Source organism: Salvelinus namaycush, chromosome 29 (genome assembly GCF_016432855.1).
Source record: "Salvelinus namaycush isolate Seneca chromosome 29, SaNama_1.0, whole genome shotgun sequence".
In the NCBI taxonomy this organism is placed as follows: Eukaryota; Metazoa; Chordata; class Actinopteri; order Salmoniformes; family Salmonidae; genus Salvelinus; species Salvelinus namaycush.
Window position 1 is genome coordinate 24,192,535 of NC_052335.1, and position 19,702 is coordinate 24,212,236.

Consider the following 19,702-nt stretch of genomic DNA (forward strand, 5'->3'; position numbering starts at 1 on the left):
TCTTGGCTCTGGTAGATGCACAGCCATTTGCATAAACCAGTGGCGTGCCGTGGGCCTGGGGCCTGGGCCTTCAGTGAGGTACTACACAGTCCCACCCGAATTAATCCACCTCTTATTACCATCATTATGATGCCATGGCTCTAGACACTATACATTTAGACAGAAACGCAGTATAACCAGGCGTTGCGTCACCTTGAAATTGACATTTTTGGGTAAACAGTGTTTACCCAAAAACATGACACAATCAATGAGTCTTTTCAATATTTCTCTTCACCTTTTCATTATGCAGCTCCGTTGCCCTGCGCGCTTGTTCTTTGAGCTGTAGATCCACTCCGGTGTCCCCAAAAGTTTTCAAAAGCACCATTGCTTGTAAGTGCCCAGCCGTACTTTGGTGTCTCGTTGCTGCCTTGGTTAGACAACTCAAGTTTGCAAAGCCAGTGTGGCTCCAAACACCAAATCGATCACTTGCACATAATAGGCATTCCCAGCAGTACAGTTTGCAGTGCTTCTCGGAGCCAAGGGAGCCTGTGAGCCATGGACAGCGCTCGTAGTTGAAACTTTGAAAGTGGCGAGCGAACGAACCCCTTTCCCGCCTGTGACAGGCTTTGTGGCGTCGGGCGACCTCTCCTTACAATGTCTAACTTTTCTTGAAAAGTTCGTCTTGAGAATGGCGTTATAATTATATCCTCGACCAAATCGATATCTTCTCCTCCTTCCGCCATTGTGGGTTGAAAAAACAGCTTAGTAGTACGCGAATTAATTCGTTTATCAAATTCAGTTTCCTAGATCTGCATAGACCTGCCCATAGGACCTGCCTCTCAATATTGGTAATCCAATCAAAAGACGTGCACGCACTACGCCTGCTAGCTGGCTCCTGTGTAACACTGGAGCCAGCCAGCAGGCGTACAATAGCCAACTCTAAAGCTGATTGGTTGACACTAAATTTTCATTTCCATTCACTATAAGCTACAAGCGCCCGCACTGTTGATTCTGAAGGCCTGAGGGCAGATTTTAGACCCCTGGCAACACATGATGGCTGAATATGATTGGATAAAAGATCTAACATAAAGACCAGCCCTCCAAATCTCAACCTGGGGCTGGAAGCAGTGCAACCAAGAGGAAAGCTATGAAATGAAGAGGATAACTCTTACTCTGGGGAATAATTTAATACATATTTGTGGGAAAATATATTTAAAAAAAAATTATATTCTGATGATGTTTAGGCCAGCAGAGAAGGCCTTGCAGGCCCTGACGGCCCACCACTGGCATAAACACATTGTTCTCTACCATAAACATAACTATATAGCCAATTATGTGTATAATCATGAAAATTGTAACAATGCAATTTAGAAAGTAATATTTCATGATCATCCATGTCAAACTCTTTGGATAAATAAATCAAAATGCCAAGAGCGTATTCATTGTTGTTCAGGGCTTGAAAGATTTTATCCACAAGTTGCAAAAGAGCCATATCTGTGGAGTACTTGAATGTTTACCAAGATCATTAATATATAAACACCTAAATACAATTATGCATTTAAGTCACACTTGGGAGCACTGGGACTTTGTTTTTCCAGTGAATTTCATACATTGTCGCACTGTGGGGAATATAAAACATTAACATAATTCCAAAAACACTTTGCAGTAAAACACAAATGTAATTCACTTGCATAATAGAAGCATTTCCATAACAACAATTGAATGGTGTTCCTTCCGGTGTTGCGCTGCTCCCACTCACAGATGTGAAGAGGCTGAGGGGATAGTTAACAGGCCCTGCATGTGATGGGTCCTAGGGGATAGGGGAGTGGAGAGGGAGGGTAAAACCATGTTGCATGCACACCCAGTCCCGCTGCTTAAATGCTTCAACAAGATGGCAGAAACCAGGGCTTTAAAAATGTCACATATCTTACTACTTATGTTTCAGAATGTGATCTGGTGGATAAATAAAAGCCATCCATGTGGAGTGTGGAGTCGCTGTGAGAGATAAGCTAGGCTAGCACACTGTGGTGTTTGAAATGCAGGGGCTTGAATCGCCATCTGTGTCAGCACAGAGGCACACCCAAAACAGAAGGAGATATTCCCCCAATGCACCCAGGGGGGTGGGGTAGTGGTGCAGAGGAAGAAACAAAGCAACGGGAGCAGGAATCAAGTCCAGATCCACAGAGGGGAGTGGAGACCTGCAATTACTAGCCCAGCAGAAGCTGTTCCTCCTCTACCTCACACAAAAAAACTCAGGCTTATGAAATGGAGTATTTATATTTCCACATCTTTTGTGCACACTGGGGTGTCTGGTTCCTGTACCTTTTGTTGGTACAACTACATGGACAAATATTAGTTTAGCCATTGAGGTTGAGTGGAGGACACAATGAGCACAACTAATAGGATTCCTGTAATGGTGGTGGAAAAGCTGTGTGGACTAACATTTACGGTTGGGCAGATTGAGTTTTAAAGAGGTTCCTTTCACCTCATGTCCCTGTCCTATTCAGCCAGGTCACCAGGCTCCTCCCTGGTGTTTTGTGTGCAGCTATTCACAGTTCTCCCTCCATCGCCCAGTGCCTTCACCTCTCTGCTTCCTCCTGCCCTCAGTGCCGTTACACAACATTGACCCTAAACAAATTAATTATTGCATTCCTAAATGCTGAAGAAATGCTCAGAGCAAGGCTATTGAATGTTTTCCTATGAGGCAATAGAAAAAAAGTCAACATTGACAGAACCAATAAGAAACAGGGAAGTAAAAAAAGAAAACAAAGAGAGTGTGTAACGATCTTCTTCATCTGAGGAACAGGAAAGATCGGACCAAAACGCAGCGTGGTAAGTGTCCATGTTAATTTATTATAACTGAACACGAAAATCCAAAATAACAAAGTGAATGTAAGAAACGAAAATCGAAACAGTCCTGAAAGGTGCAACAACACAAAACAGGAAACAACTACTCACAAACCACAGGTGGGAAAAGGCTACCTAAGTATGGTTCTCAATCAGAGACAACGATAGACAGCTGCCTCTGATTGAGAACCACACCCGGCCAAACACATAGAAACAGAAAACATAGAACAAAAACATAGAATGCCCACCAAACTCACGCCCTGACCAAACCAAAATAGAGACATAAAAAAAGAACTAAGGTCAGGGCGTGACAGAGTGTGGATCTGTATTCAGAGAATTTCAGTGATTCTGGTCATACTTTGGTGCTGTTGTTAACAGAAAGCTAGATATTACAGATTGTTATCACTATATATTAAAGGTATACTTCGGGATTTTGGCAATGAAGCCCTTTATCTACTTTTCCAGAGCCAGATGAACTTGTGGATACCATTTTTATGTCTCTGTGTAGTTTGAAGGAAGTTACAAACTAACGTTAGCGCAATTGCTAAATTGCTGAGTTTCAGAAGAAAGTTATTTGATTCTGGCCATTTTGAGCCTGTAATCGAAACCACAAGTGCTGATGCTCCAGATACTCAACTAGTCTAAAGAAGACCAGTTTTAATGCTTCTCTAATCAGAACAACAGTTTTCAGCTGTGCTAACATACTTGCAAAAGGGTTTTCTAATGATCAATTAGCCTTTTAAAATGATAAACTTGGATTAGCTAACACAACGTGCCATTGGAACACAGGAGTGATGGTTGCTGATAATGGGCCTCTGTACGCCTATGTCGATATTCCATGAAAGATCTGCCGTTTCCAGCTACAATAGACATTTACAACATTAACAATGTCTACACTGTATTTCTGATCAATTTGATGTTAATTTAATGGACAAAAAATATGCTTTTCTTTCAAAAACAAGGACATTTCTAAGTGACCCCAAACTTTTGAACGGTAGTGTATATACTGTATACTGTATCCTTCACTATATATTCTTTACTATCTATTGCATCTTAGCCGCTCTGTCACTGCTCATCCATATACTTTATACTTATATATTCTCATCCCATTCCTATATTTGATTGTATGTATTAGGTTTTGTTGTGGAATTGTTAGATATTACATGTTAGATACTGCTAAATTGTCGGATCTAGAAGCATAAGCATTTCGCTACACTCGCAATAACATCTGCTAACCATGTGTATGTGACCAATGCAATTTGATTTGATTTCTTTATCAGGCTCATACAAGAGAGTACAGTTGACTGTATTTTGGTGCTGCAATTGCACTGCAAACCTTGTACCTTTTTGAACACTCACTTCCCCCTAGGGCCAATCACTAGATGTCAACAAGCCTGTGCTGTGAGTAACTGAAACTTTCGGGAGACCACTTCCTCCCTTCTGCAGAACCCCCCTCCCTCCTCCTCCCCTCTCCACCACTGCCAAAACGACTGGGGCTTGTTAAACCATCATTTAGCTGAGAGAGTGACAAGGGGGAGACTCAGAGCTCAAGAGTGTAGCTGAGTGACTACTCTAAGTGGCTGTAGCTCCTGATTGGCTGCCACAGTGTTTACTGTGATATGTCATCTCACCCAACACACTGCTCTTTCAATTCAATTCAAGGGGCTTTATTGGCATGGGAAACATATGTTAACATTGCCAAAGCAAGTGAAGTAGATAATATACAAAAGTGAAATAAACAATAAATATGAACAGTAAACATTACACTCACAGAAGTTCCAAAATAATAAAGACATTACAAATGTCATATTAGGTATATATACAGTGTTTTAACGATGTACAAATGGTTAAAGTACAATAGGGAAAATAAATAAGTATAAATATGGGTTGTATTTACAATGGTGTTTGTTCTTCACTGGTTAACCTTTTCATGTGGCAACAGGTCACAAATATTGCTGCTGTGATGGCACACTGTGGTATTTCACCCAGTAGATATGGGAGTTTATTAAAATCGGGTTTGTTTTCTAATTCTTTGTGGATCTGTGTAATCTGAGGGAAATATGTGTCTCTAATATGGTCATACATTGGGCAGGAGGTTAGGAAGTGCAGCTCAGTTTACACCTCATTTTGTGGGCAGTGTGCACATAGCCTGTCTTCTCTTGAGAACCAGGTCTGCCTACGGTGGCCTTTCTCAATAGCAAGGCTATGCTCACTGAGTCTGTACATAGTCAAAGCTTTCCTTAAGTTTGGGTCCGTCACAGTGGTCAGGAATTAATTATTTATTTCCAATGTGTCAAGTAATTATCTTTTTGTTTTCTCATGATTTGGTTGGGTCTAATTGTGTTGCTGTCCTGGGGCTCTGTGGGGTGTGTTTGTGTTTGTGAACAGAGCCCCAGGACCAGCTTGCTTAGGGGACTCTTCTCCAGGTTAATCTCTCTGTAGGTGATGGCTTTGTTATGGAAGGTTTGGGAATCGCTTCCTTTTAGGTGGTTGTAGAATTTAACGGCTCTTTTCTGGATTTTGATAATTAGCGGGTATTGGCCTAATTCTGCTCTGCATGCATTATTTGGTGTTCTACGTTGTACACAGAGGATATTTTAGCAGAATTCTTCCAAGGGGAGCTGTTGAGAAAGGAATGTGCAGGGAGAGAGAGAATGGCTATCAGTTTTATCACTGACCCTGAAAGGCTCTTTGCCCCTGACCTGTCACCCGAGAAGAGAAAGTCTTCACCCATCATTTGTCACCATTCCTATCTCTCAGATAAGTGAAATAAGCAAAGTGCCATAAGTTATTTGTCCAACTTGGGGAATGTGTGTGTGTGTTTGTGTAACACCACAACTATGAAACTGTGGACAAACTATTTTGCAGAACCATGCCCAGACAGGGAAGTGTGAATAGGAGATGGTCATCTTTACTGTGCTTTTGTTACCACACATCTTCACAATGGAAATATGGCAACTTGCAAAATGAATGCAAGACAAAATGACAGACATACACACTAGTGATAAATCATATCATGCATAATATTTCTGGATCCTTACACAAACCAATATGGCTTGCAAAGTAAGGCAAAAACACATCAAGGTTTAACTTTATCTTATAAGTTCACTAAATAAACATCTCCAACATACTTCACAAGATAACATATATTGAACTAGGTCTTCAATACAGTAAAAGTATATTTCAGTCCAGCTAATGTGTCTTGGAAAAGCAGAGAAGAAAAGCAGAATGGTGACCACTTGGGTTCCAAATTAGTCTCCAAAAAGTTGTGCATAATGCCAAAAGTATGCAACTTCCGCAATCAGTCAACTAGGGGTGTCTTCAGCATAGTAGATCCCCTGAATGATTTGGCCTTACATTGCAGCCAGTCTCCACTTATGACAATTGAATCGCCGCATCATGTCCTTCTCATTGGGCTTGTTCGACATTGCAGGCGACAGTGCAGGCGATAGCCGACTGACAGATCTACAAAGAAAATTGTATCATAAATAACTACTCATTATTACTTGTACATCAGTCAGTCACAATTTACCCATGATGCATTACGTTTTTATTATCTCGAACACGGCCGCTGACTGTAATAAAATATCCGAAGACCTAACTTTACGAAAATACAACTCACCACCCACCATTTGTGCTCTAGTACGCTCAATAATGAGTTATCTCATTCACCATCCTCAAGATTCCGTGGAGTTTTGCATACCGCGTTCGAATGACACTACTCTGCTGAGACGCTGACCGTGCGCTGAAAGCTTTGTGCAAGTCTACTACTCGCCTCTCCCTGAAGCTTTGACATCAGTTTTGCCAGTCAGATTACCATGGAAACATGATGATTCCGAGCGACAAGACAATAGGAGAACACTGAATGTTTGAGTTTAGAAAAAAAGAAAATGTGTTCAATAAATCCAAATACGATTATTTCCATAGACTACATATATATCACTGCCAATAAGTATTGCAATCAATGAGGGAAAAGTACAGTTAGACCATGTTGTCAAGACATTTTAGAATTTCCACAGCAACGTTTTTGAACCCCCTGACTTTAAACATGTATTTAGTAGCCAAGGCTATTGCATTTTATATAGCTTTAATTTAAGCCTGTCTCCCCTCCCTCTCGTTTCATTTGATAGGCATAACGGGACACTAAATATTATTCGTTCAATTTATTGTGTATACACACGGTGTGCATTGAGGGGAAAACCCTGCACCATAATTGCTCATTATTAATATCCTAACTGACGTTTTATATACTGTAGAATACACCGAATGATGCAATCCATTCGACGGTATCTTTATTAACAATAAACATCTTAAATTAAAAAATATATAAACGTAACTTAAATGTGGTGCATATTGTGACTTGAAATGTATTTCTTACAAGATGGCAAAGGGTTGAAATGTGCATTTTATCAATATTTGATTCTCACATAAGCAGTATTTTTTCAATATGAAAAACAGCCGCCACTAAATATACCTTCTATGAACACTGTCTGTTTCAAGTGAATTTGGCTGTATTCAGAGCACGTTCTGAAAGTGGTGCCTGCTCGAGCTCACTGAGCCAAAAAGCCAAACACCAATTTCTACCTAACGCAAATGCCGATTCCTCATATTCACATTACATAATTGAGATGAAATTGTTACAAACAATAATGTCACCCTAACAAATGTATCATTATTAATCAATAATTAGGTATGACTTTGTTATGAGTGATTAGAACGTATTTCAAACCTCTGTATGCACCATAATTGCCCAAATTACATTCTCGGTCGACTTTTTTTTATTTTGTGATTTTGAAAGTAAAATTTGTTGCCGCGACAAGATAATATTTTTCATATTTGTTACAATCTGAAAAAAATCCATTGTTTGACTCGTTTTTAAGCCTTGCCCACTTTCTGTGTGAGGACTCTGATTGGCTGGATCTGAGCGCGGATGCCGTCATCGCTCGGAATGCTCATTCATCTGTGCACTTGGGCGTTGGACTCCGCATCTTATTAGCAACAAGGGAAATTTCTCCATTTTCCACCCTGTCTACAGCGAAAGCCACAAATCTGGGATTTTTTATTACTTCTCTTCAGTTGGCAGGTTTTTTTCTGACATTTTCCCATTTTGTTCACTGCGACTGGACTTTGATTGCTTCTCCAGTAAACTTTTCAAAGAGGAACCTTCGCAAAGAGCTTGCGTTTAAAAAAGAGGCTAGTGGTCTTTGTTCGTTTTTTTTTGGATCTGTTGAGTTTCTTTGTTGGAGCGAAAGCATGGGAGCGCAATTCTCCAAGACAGCTGCAAATGGCGAAACCGCGGTTGAAAAGCCTGGAGAGGCTGCCGCTTCACCAACCAAGACCAATGGACAGGTAATTGCGTTTGTTAAAGGAAATATATGTATACCGTTGGTTTGCGTAAAAGTTCTCTCTGCGTTATTGTGGGCACTTATGGAGACGCACGCCGGGCTGTTGGAGCAAACGACCACGATGGGAAAACATTGATTCATAAGTCTACATGTTCTATATAATCAGTACTATTTAATCTAACATTTGATCATTGAGTTGAAATGTAATTTCTAAAAAATATATTAAGGCAAACTGATTTGGATAATTATTTGGAGACAAATGTAAATTAAACACTCGTTTTCATTGACTCATTTGCGATGTGGGGATTTCCACACCGATAATGGGGTTACAGCCTTTGTTTGAAATGTCCGATTGTGAGACATTGGGAATTGGTATCACATTGTAGGGTCGGTCCATAGGTAGCCATGTATTGTTAAATGGCAATTGGATCGATCATGTTTTGAATCAAAATCATATTTAAAACTGAGCACAAATGTAATAACTTGATGCTATCGGTAAGTGAATGGGGGAGATGCACGACGCCAACAATGGCTTGCCACGGTCAGCTAACATCACCTCGCCTTTTGTTACAGATGCTCGAGTAGAGAGCAGGGACGGTTACTATGACACTGAAGGCAGGGGAGCCATATTCGAATAATGCGCCCGTCCTGTAGATCTTATAATAAGTGTTGGAAAGGGTGGTATGTATGAACGCGATATTGCTAAAAAAAAAAATACTGCTTGAAGGTTCTGTGTAGTTTTTTGAGATATCCATCTAGACGTTGCTCTGCGTAGTCGGGTGTATTAATGAGCATCTGCTGTTTTAATGAGCAGCTGCTTTGCGTTGGTGCCTCGGTATTGGAGAGACTGGCAGAGGCGCATCGCCCCCTAGTGAAACACCCGAAACATTGCCTCCGTCATTGCTGGAATCGGCTCATTCTCGCTTGTGATTAGTGGGGAAATGTTTCAATCATGAATCGCAAAAAAATTGTGTTGAATTCGTAACTCGCAAAGTAATTACCGCCGCACGTGCCTGAAAGCCCAGTGATACTAAACAGGTAAAAACTTGAGATGAGGCTATATGCTTTGGTCTCAGTTGAATTTGTGGTGTCTACTGCCCCTTGTGTAACTGTGTGGCTATGGTCCATGCCACACGTTATATTTCCACGTTTGCTTCTTGTATGATAAGACTTCAATTTCTCTTTAGGAAAATGGCCATTTGAAAGTGAATGGGGATGCCTCTCCTGCAGCTGCCGAGGCAGGCAAAGAGGTGCAGGCCAATGGCAGCACCACAGCTGAGGAGGCTCCAAAAGAAGAGGCTGCACCTGCAGAAGTGGCGGCAGTAGATGGGGTGAAGACAGAGAATGCAGAGATTGTGTCTCCAGTAGCCGAGGGTGAGGCCACCAAGCCGGAGGGAGCCACGGCTTCAACCAGCAACGAGACCCCCAAAAAGAAGAAGAAGCGCTTCTCATTCAAAAAGTCCTTCAAGCTCAGCGGCTTCTCCTTCAAGAAGACCAAAAAGGAGACTGGCGATGGGGCAGAGGGTGAGGAGGCTGCTGTGTCCACTGAGGAGGCCAAGGCTGAGACAGCCGAGGCCCCAGAGGTCACGGCAGAGGGTGAGGAGGCCAAGCCTGCTGAGGGAGAGGCTGCACCCGCTGCTGCTGAGGAGGAGGCTAAGGAAGCAGCTAGCCCTGCAGAGGCCAAGCCTGAGGAAACAGCAGCAGCCCCCGCTGAGGAGGCCAAGGTAGCCCAAGCCACTGAGGAGCCAAAAGCAGAAGAGAAGCCAGCCGAGCCTGCTGCTGCAGAGGAGGCACCCATCTCGGAGGAGGCTGCACCTGCAACAGAGGCTGCATCCAGTCCAGAAGCCCCCGTTACTGCAGAAGCTGCTGTTGAGTAAAGCTGGAAACTCAGATCAAAACAGAATAAATTAAAATTTAAAAAGGAGAAAAAAAGATAATCAAAGAACATTTCCCTGTTTGTATGTTGGAGTGGTGCCAATTGATGGCTTTGGAGAACTTGTCTACAACCAGGGATATTTTAAAGCTTTCCTTTTTTTGGTTTTCCCTTCCCCCTCCACAAAACCTGTCTCGGTCCATTGTTACTACCATTCCAACGGGCAGAGGTGGGTGGCTTAAATGTAATACTACAGAAAGAATACATCCACACTCTGCCATATATTTTTTGCATCAGTATTAAATGTTTTTGGTTTTGCATTTTTATACAAAATGTAAACTTGTCAATGTATGGACATCCCCATGGTATGAAGGAGGTGGGGAAAAGTTGAGTTGTAAATGAAGGGGATTTTGGGGTGGGCAGGGGATGGAATAGAAGGTGGCACAATTGTGCCACAGACTGATGTAAAGAGTAATCTTAAAAAATTTGAATGAAACGACCAACATCTGTGTACCACGAGAGTACCATGCGATTTACAACACTAAGTCATTTATACTATGAGACAAAATATTAAATTCCCAGAGTTAGGTTTAGGAAGTCATTTAAAAGAAATCATAGGAGCTTTTCACTTCTCATTAGCTGTACCAGTCAGTGATTCAGTAGAAATACAAGTTGTATAGGCTTTATTGTTTATTGCTGGTTTTATGACCTTAATAAAGTGTAAGTATGTATAGGCGGGGTGTTTTTAACTGTGATTATTGTACAAATGAAATCTTGATCTCAAGAAGCACATGAAGTTTGCAGCTCTTTTTCCACCCGCTCATTTTTGTAAGATAACGAAAACAAATTCATCCTGGAAGACCTTTTAAGCAATTTTGAACTCAACCAAGCTGTGATAAGTGGAATGGTTACTGTTTATATACTGTGGTATGTTTTGATTACAGCAGACAATGCTTTTCAGTGGTCTTTGACGAATTAAGGAATCTCTATCAGATGCAATGTTTGTGTAGCATCTTGTCTCTTTCTTTTCTTTTGTAAATACTGGAGAAGGTTTTACCAATTTGACTTAGAGATGGAATGTAACTTTGCTTACAAAAATTGCTATTAAACTCCTGCTTAAGGTGTTCTAATTTTCTGTGAGCACACTAAAAGCAAAAATAAATGTGAATAAAATTTGTGCAGCATCTGTGTTTTCATTTAACCAATTTTTGTTCAGTTAACTGTAAAGATGGAGGTGGTAAATTGAGTAATTTCAACAGCTAAGTGAAGACTTGTCATCATTGGATACAAGTGTGTTAACAGTAGTGTATTCAGGTTAACTGCCTTTTCTACATACTCAAATGTTACGGTATGTTTGCAGAAGCACCTTGCCTTAAGCAACAACACCAAGATGGTTTTGCCTAGGATTTTAATTTATACTGTTACAGCTGATCACAGCCAGTGTCAATGCCCCTCGGTCGTCTACAAAAGTCCAACATGGACTCCTCAATTGTTTGGCCAAATATATTTAATCTCACATTACAACTAACATAAACTAGGTCTAACTTGTTCAAAGCTTTTTAAAAGCAAGTATGGACCTGAATACAGTGCCTTTGGAGAGTATTCAGACCCCTTGACTTTTCCACACTTGATTGTTACAGCCTTATTCTAACATGGATTAAATTCATTGTTTTCCTCATCAATCTACACACACAATTTACGTAAGTATTCAGACCCTTTGCTATGAGACTTGAAATTGAGCTCAGGTGCATCCTGTTTCCATTGATCATCCTTGAACTGTTTCTACAACGATTGGAGTCCACCTGTGGTAAATACAATTGATTGGACATGATTTGGAAAGGCAGACACCTGTCTATATAAGGTCTCACAGTTGACAGTGCATGTCAAAGTAAAACCCAAGAAATAACGTTGAAGGAATTGTCCGTAGAGCTCAAAGACAGGATTGTGGCGAGGCACAGATCTGGGGAAGGCTAGCAAAAAAATCATGCAGCATTGAAGAACACAGTGGCCTCCAAAATTCTTAAATGGAAGAAGTTTGGAACCACCAAGACTTTACCTAGAACTGTTCGCCCAGCCAAACTGAGCAATCGGGGGAGAAGGGCCTTGGCCAGGGAGTGATAGAGCTCCAGAGTTCCTCTGTGGAGATGGGAGAACTTTCCAGAAGGACAACCATCTCTGCAGGACTCCACCAATCAGACAAGATTCTCTGGTCTGATGAAACCAAGATTAAACTCTTTGGCCTGAATGCCAAGCGTCACGTCTGGAGGAAATGTGGCACCGGACTTGAAACCGATCAAACATCTCTTGAGAAACCTGAAAATAGCTGTGCAGCGACGCTCCCCATCCAACCTGACAGAGCTTGAGAGGCTCTGCAGAGAAGAATGGGAGAAGCTCCCCAAATACGTGTGCCAAACTTATTAACGTCATACCCAAGAAGACTCACGGCTGTAATCGTTGCCGAAGGTGCTTCAGCAAAGTACTGAGTAAAGGGTCTGAATGCTTATGTAAATGTCTAAACCTGTTTTTGTATTGTCATTATGGGGTATAGTGTGTAGATTTGAGGGGGGAAAAAACAACTTAATCAATTTTAGAATAAGGCTGTAATGTAACAAAATGTGAAATAAGTCAAGGGGTCTGAATACTTTCAGAATGCACTGTACATGTGTTTGTCACAGGGATCAGGTTTTGTTCATTGCAAGTTCCACTATTAGAGTGCTATTCCACCTCAACATCAGATGCTGCCTACGTCACTGACATTAACTACGTTCACTAATTATATTTTGACTGGTGTGAGATTGTAGAACAATAGTTATTCTCTGACTGGTACAATGCCAACAATTTTTTTTTTTAAAGTCAGTGCAGCTCTATTGAGCAGCTCATTGCTCTAGCAAGAGACCGTCACTGCAGACTCAATACTTTGCAATGACGTTGAACAATGAATCAATCGCAGACCCACCCAAGACATTAAAAGAAACCATCAATACGGTGGTTTGAAGCTACACTTGGACAATGCAATATGCTTATCACAGATTTTGTTTCAGGGCCAGGGCTCCCTCCCGGCCAGGTTAGTTCACAAGTAACCTAGTCAAAGTTCCCAAGGTGCCCATGTTTAGAGACTAAAATGTACCTATTTTACAGTAGCTGGGTTAACACCTGGCAGTAGAAGGCCCGGCTACAGTGTTTACATGTTATACGTTAGTTTCTATTGTAGTTTAGGGCCTATATGGGCCATATATTCTGTAAGGAGGTGTTCATTAACCTGTTACCATGCTCTTCAGCTTCAGAGACTCAATGAATGGTGTTGCAGACACAAAACATATTTTGATGTCAGATGCATTGGGTGCAAACCTTTCCAAGGAAAGGCCTATTTCACAACTGACTAGTCATTTGGCATCTGTTCCTGTTCATTTGCTGCAGAAATAGGAAAGATTTCATATTAGCCTAGTTTACCTACTACCTCATGAAGATTGTGGCTTCTTGGTCAAAACTGTGGCAGTGTGTAACGGCAGCCTTCCCTCTCTTCACTAGAAGAGGGGGTATAACAGGGATCAGACCAACACGCAGCGTAGCCAGTGCTCAACATGTTTAATACGAACGATAAACGTGAACACTTAACAAATACAAAATAATAAATGTGGCAAACCGATACAGTCCTAGCTGGTGCATAGAAAACACAAAGACAGGAAACAACCACCCACAAATCCCCAACACAAAACAAGCCACCTATATATGATTCCCAATCAGGGACAACGATTGACAGCTGCCTCTGATTGAGAACCATATTAGGCCGAACACAGAAACAGACAAACTAGACACACAACATAGAATGCCCACCCAGCTCACGTCCTGACCAACACTAAAACAAGCACAACACACAAGAACTATGGTCAGAACGTGACACAGTGGCCTGTGCAACAGGTTCCAAGTAAAGTGAAATTGGCAAATGACTCAATGAGCAGTTGGGGAGCTTCAACATTGTAGCATATATCATTCTGTATCAAGTTATGTTATACTACATTGCGATAATTGCAACAAAACTAAAGAGCATGTTATACATGCCTCATAAATTGTCAGTTAAGAACAAATTCTAGTTGCCCATAGTTGCAGGAAGTAGAGGTGCTGAGGGTGCTGCAGCATGCCCATTTATTTGTTTTGTTTTTTAATGTTTTTTACCAACATTTTTTGGTGGTCACAGGCCTTTATTACTCCGGTCGTCGTGTTTTTTCAATCAAATCAGTGAACTACGCCTTTATGATTCCTGGTGAGAGCACCATATAAGCGAGGGTGGAAGGCCGCAACCCAAAACATCTTCCCACAGCTATGGGTAGGCCACAAAAAAGCATGTGCACATGCTACTCCAATCTTCACTGACTGGTTGCAGCTTCCTCAAGTTTTTAAATCCATACACGCTCGTTTCCCGCTTGCAGGTGCATGTAATCACTAATACTAGTAAGTTACTGGACTGAAAATCTAAATATACTTTGTCTGTTCATCAGGTCTACAGTCCACACAACTCGAAGATCAAGGTTGTATTAGCTAGCAATAATGGCGGTTTAAATTGTAGGTGTGTGTTGATGAAAATAATGGCCTGTGTATTATTTGTTATAACGCCATCGTGTGGCTGCCATGTAATGCATCAACCACAAAAATCTCTAGTAGGTTTTGTATCTTAGATTTGACATAGTACATTATGCATATTTGCAAATACAGTACATTGTTTACAAATAATAGAGTAAAACAACCTTATATATTGGATTATGATAGGGTTGGTTACATTTGACCTAAACTCATGGCATTTAAAATGTATATTCTTCAAGACTCAATGGGTATAAATCATTTACATGATCATGGTGGATTTAGCATATTTAGCACATACTTTAACTAATTTCTAACTACTCCAATTCATACATTCACACTAAGAATTAACGTTAGTATACAAAGGTTTTAATTGGCAAATGCAAAATATCCCATTTTCAACAAATATGAAATGATAGTATGTTCAATTACGGGAACACCCACATAATCTTCTCTAAAAACATTTCATTAATTAAAAGGTGGATATTTCATTCAGAAGATAAAGCACGTCACACTATAAGTGCATTGAAGGAGTACCAAAGGGAAGCACAGAAAATCCAGGTTGTTTTTGTGAATCCTAGAAATCAACTGTTACAGTACACAAAGGAAACTAAATCTTCACAACAACGTACAACTAGGACATATAGAGAGGATGAGGCGAAGGTAGTGTTTTTTTTGCCTAAAATCTGTCCATGAAAATAAGACCACGAATTTAGGCGTTGTTGTATGGAGGTCAATGAGAAAGTGTAGAAATTAGTCAACATAAAATGTAATTTCTAATTTGCTACGTGAGATTTATTTGATCAAATAGAACAGGGTTCCCCAACTGGCGGCCAGCGGGTTTTATTTGTTTTCTGAGCAATAAAAAAAACAAAAACACTTTTTTAATTTTTTATTGTTGGACATGACTGTAAAAACAATAGGAAGTCAGCTCCAAGTGATTTTCATTTGGGAAATGATTATACCTTTATTTCAACAAAGGTATAAGCTTGCACAATTTGTCTTCTATTTGTAGAGGACAAACATGTCCTGTTTCTATAGAGGAAGCCTAGCTTGATTTTTAGCCGTTTACAAAGTTCATCAACATGCATTTTAAAAGACAGTTTATCATCCAACCATATCCCTAAGTATTTATATGCAGAGACCTGATTAATTCGAGAGCCATCTAAGCTCGTACGTGCAAGTGTATTTTCAACCAACTTTTTGAATCTATTAAAAATCATAAAATGTGTTTTCTTTGCATTTAAAACACGTTTCAGCTGTATAAAATACCCTTGTAATATCTTCAAATCTGTCTCCAATAGTGATAATGCTTGGTCAGCCGTTGAAGCGATAGAGTACATGACAGTGTCATCAGCATATAAATGAAATTTACACTTTCTTATCTCATCACCGATATTGTTTATGTAGAGAGTAAACAGTAATGGACCAAGTATAGAACCTTGTTGGACCCCTTTAACCAACTCCAATGGCTCCGACTGGATGCCGTCGACTTTTACAGCCTGACTTCTATCCTTTAGATAGTCATGAAACCAATGACAGGCATGCGATCCCAGTCCTATTAACGACAGCTTACCCAAAAGTATCGCATGGTCTACAGTGTCAAAATCTTTAGACAAATCTATGAACAAGGCGGCACAGTACTTTCTATTATCTAGGGCATTAGTAATATCATTTACAACACGTACAGTTGCCGTAGTGGTACTGTGTTTAGGTCTGAAGCCAGATTGATTGCTAGAAAGAGTATTGTTAACAGTTAAAAAAGATTGTAGTTGCCTATTCACCAATGACTAGAATTTTAGCCAAACAGGAGAGCTTAGAGATGGGCCGATAATTATCCAATTCACTACCATCACCTCCCTTGAGGAGTGGTGAAACAAAAGCTGTTTTCCCAGATTTAGGAATCTTTCCTACGACTAATGTTTGATTAAAGATATGCGTCACTGCACAAGCAATAATAGGTGCCGCACACTTGAGTAAATATGGATCCAGATTGTCAGTGCCTTAGAATCTATAGCAGATAGTGCAGATAAGACCTCATCTTCTGTGACTTTTTGAAAATTAAAAACCGGCTTACTGTTTTCCACATCAGCTGAAGGCCGAGGGGCTGAAACAATAGACCGGTCAGGACCATGTTAGCCATTTTTTCTTTCAAAAAGAAAACCAGCAGAAATAAAAATGCTTATTAAAAACATCACAAATTTCAGTTTGGTTACTGATGATCCCAGATTCCGATGTAATTTGCTTCGGCAGGGAAGTCAAGGAGTTTCCTCGTTTAAGTGAGTTAACAGTATTCCAGAATTTAGAGGGATCACCAGCAGACTCTGTCATAGCATCAAGAAAATACCTAGATTTTGCCTTTTTTATTCCTTCGGTCCATGTAACGGATTTCCTCTTCGTCTGAAGAGGAGTAGCAAGGATCAGACCAATGTGCAGCGTGGTAAGTGTCCATAATAGATTTTTAATAAATCAAAATGAAAAAAAATAAAAATAAATAACAAAACACAAACAAACAAACAACCGAAACAGTCCCGTATGGTGCAAACACTGAAACAGGAAACAACCACCCACAAAACACAATAGAAAACAGGCTACCTAAATATGGCTCCCAATCAGAGACAACGACTGACACCTGCCTCTGATTGAGAACCATACTAGGCCAAACACATAGAAATATAACAACAGAACAAAACATAGAAAAACAACATAGAATGCCCACCCCAACTCACGCCCTGACCAACTAAAATAAAGACATAAAAAAGGAACTAAGGTCAGAACGTGACAGTCCATTTATTTATAACAGCAGCCAATCAGCTGTTTCACCAGTTTTCCTCACAAGGCCCATGCTTGATTCTTTTGCAGGAAAAGGATTTTCAAATCACAGGAGAACCAAGAATTAGTTCGATTTTTTTAGCCTAAGTCGCTTTAACGGGGCGTGTTTATCAAACATGAAGATAAAAATTGATGAAAATAAAGAGAACGCTATAACTGGGTCCACTATGCAGTTTACGGATAAAAGCTCTGATAAAAATCTGTTCCCAAGAATTACCATGGATAGAAAATAGACACATGATCATGTACAAATGTAAGCAAGATTAGAAATGATTATGTTTTAGTAAAAAAAAAAATTTTTGGGCTTCTTGTGGTCAATTTGTAGTCTACAAATTATTTATAATTATGTTCCGGCCCTATGACCATCTGCTCAAGAAAAAACATTTGGCCCACAGCTAAATCTAGTCGATGATCCCTGATATAGAAGGTGTGTAATGGTTAGGTTGGTACGAATGCACTGACATAAGTGGACGCACGTGGCATTTCGGCAACTTTTAAAAAACAACTTTATATCAGAGTTGTCTGTTGTTCACATGCGTATCTGCCCTCTCATAAAATTGCTAGAATGGTCCCACCTGATCTTGCCTGCCTTCCATCTTTGAGGACATGCATTTCCATTGCTAGAGTGGTCCCTCAACCATCTTGTCAATATAAGAAATGATCTTTGATACAGATCAATGACAATAAATATAATGCTTCAGTTATGGAGTCTGACATGAGGGAGTAGAATCAGCTGAGATGAGCTGCCCTGACTGCCACACTCTGGACTGTCCATGGAGAGATCACAGTGCTACCATGTGGCTGAATCAGGCACTACTAGTCTGCTCATTCTTCACACTAGAAAGAACAGATGGAAAAATGAGAGTGCCATTTCACCTCCATAAGACGCTGTCAGGTCTGAATACATTTGTGACAACCTCTAATAAATCATAAATGCATGTTACAACTATAAGTGTAGTCCTGACAAGTGAATATAGCAGAGACTAGCATGGATAACACAGTCACTCTTACCTTTGTGTCAGTTTTCTCAGTGCTTGTTTCCTTTGCTTTCTCCTCTTTCACCTCAAACAGCACAAATATACACATACATTAGGAAGCTACATCACAAGCGGCATTACATCAAGCTATCACCACTTGGATGAAATATTGCTAGGTGCTTTTCTATTATCACATTGAACTCAGTGCTCTTGCAAGGTTTGTACTCAGGATAACCAAGTTCTGAATACTCACCAACTTACTCTTTCTTCTCCTCTCGCTTTTTGTCTTCCTCTACCCGGGGCTGCTTCGTTCCTTTTTTGTTATCGGCCACGTTCCTCATTCCTCCCTGTCCCTTGTCCTCCGAGTCAGAGAACTCCTCATCGGAGGCTATCCTCTTGTCTGAAGCACTGACTGAAACGAGACAGGAAGTCACCATTCAGATGCTGCTGCTGGCAATAGGATCCAAAATGGGATCCAAAATGGGATCCAATATGATTGAATATGGAAAATACAGCCGCTGATACAATATGAATGGAGCCGAGGTCTCACTGGAAAACAGTGGAGTTTACTATCCTGGCAAAAAAAATACAAATGAAATGGAACACTCTGAGTGATATAACTGCAACAGAGAGTATTTACAGGGAAGGTCAATGAGATGGTTCAGAGGATGTGATGGGTTAGAGGAGGCGTGTCTTACTGGACATGCGTTTGTCAGGGTCCTCTGTATCCTCGTCCACTGTGTCATCAGGGATGGCGTCCTCAGGGATAGCCTGCATCTGCACCACTCCCGGGGCGTAGGGTAGCATCCGGTTCTCAAACAGATGGGTTCTCAAACAAAGGACAATGCTTTTAATGCAACGAATACCTGTGCAGTAACCACCATCAGCCCAAAAGCCCACTAGAAGGCTCTAAGAAATGTGGATAATGTGACAATAAGGAAAAAGGAAGTAGACTACAAGGTCAGGTTTTTCTTCTGATTATCTAGACGTTGTCGTGTAAAATTGCAAGATTATGTTATAATGCTTGTATTGCATTATAATCGTTGTTTTATTTGCCAGAATAGAGTGTTCTGTTAACTATTGTGTGTGTGTTCCACTGAGGATGGGCCTCTATGAGATAGCACTGATAGAGGAGATTTACGATGTCTTTGGGTGATAAAACCTAAAGAGCATTCCAGATAACATGAGGTAATGTTTTTGTGCTATGAAGTACCAGGAACGAGATTAGAACCAAACTGAACGATAATTTATAGCAAATGTTATCTGGCTAAGGG

The 19,702-nt window shown here is 40.5% G+C and overlaps 1 protein-coding gene and 1 long non-coding RNA gene across 2 annotated transcripts; one reads left to right on the forward strand and one right to left on the reverse strand.

The window, feature by feature from the left end:
• Positions 1-7,799: 7,799 nt before the first annotated feature.
• On the forward strand, positions 7,800-11,228 carry LOC120024126 (myristoylated alanine-rich C-kinase substrate-like). Its single transcript, XM_038968276.1, has 2 exons — positions 7,800-8,175; positions 9,359-11,228. Exons 1-2 carry the CDS (start codon positions 8,080-8,082, stop codon positions 10,046-10,048), a joined length of 786 nt encoding a protein of 261 aa, XP_038824204.1. The 5' UTR covers positions 7,800-8,079; the 3' UTR covers positions 10,049-11,228.
• Positions 11,229-17,340: 6,112 nt separating this feature from the next.
• LOC120023905 lies at positions 17,341-19,255 on the reverse strand. The gene is made up of 4 exons (XR_005472796.1): positions 19,127-19,255; positions 18,682-18,840; positions 18,463-18,513; positions 17,341-18,288 (listed from the first exon to the last, which is right to left on the reverse strand). It is a non-coding gene; the product is annotated as an uncharacterized LOC120023905 (long non-coding RNA).
• Between the last annotated feature and the right edge of the window lie 447 nt (positions 19,256-19,702).

What these genes read in the sequence shown, in the direction of transcription:
- LOC120024126 (XM_038968276.1), top strand. Translation starts at nt 8,080, where the DNA reads ATGGGAGCGCAATTCTCCAAGACAGCTGCAAATGGCGAAACCGCGGTT. An exon ending in CAACCAAGACCAATGGACAG is followed by an intron (nt 8,176 to 9,358) that starts GTAATTGCGTTT and finishes ATTTCTCTTTAG; the next exon opens with GAAAATGGCCATTTGAAAGT.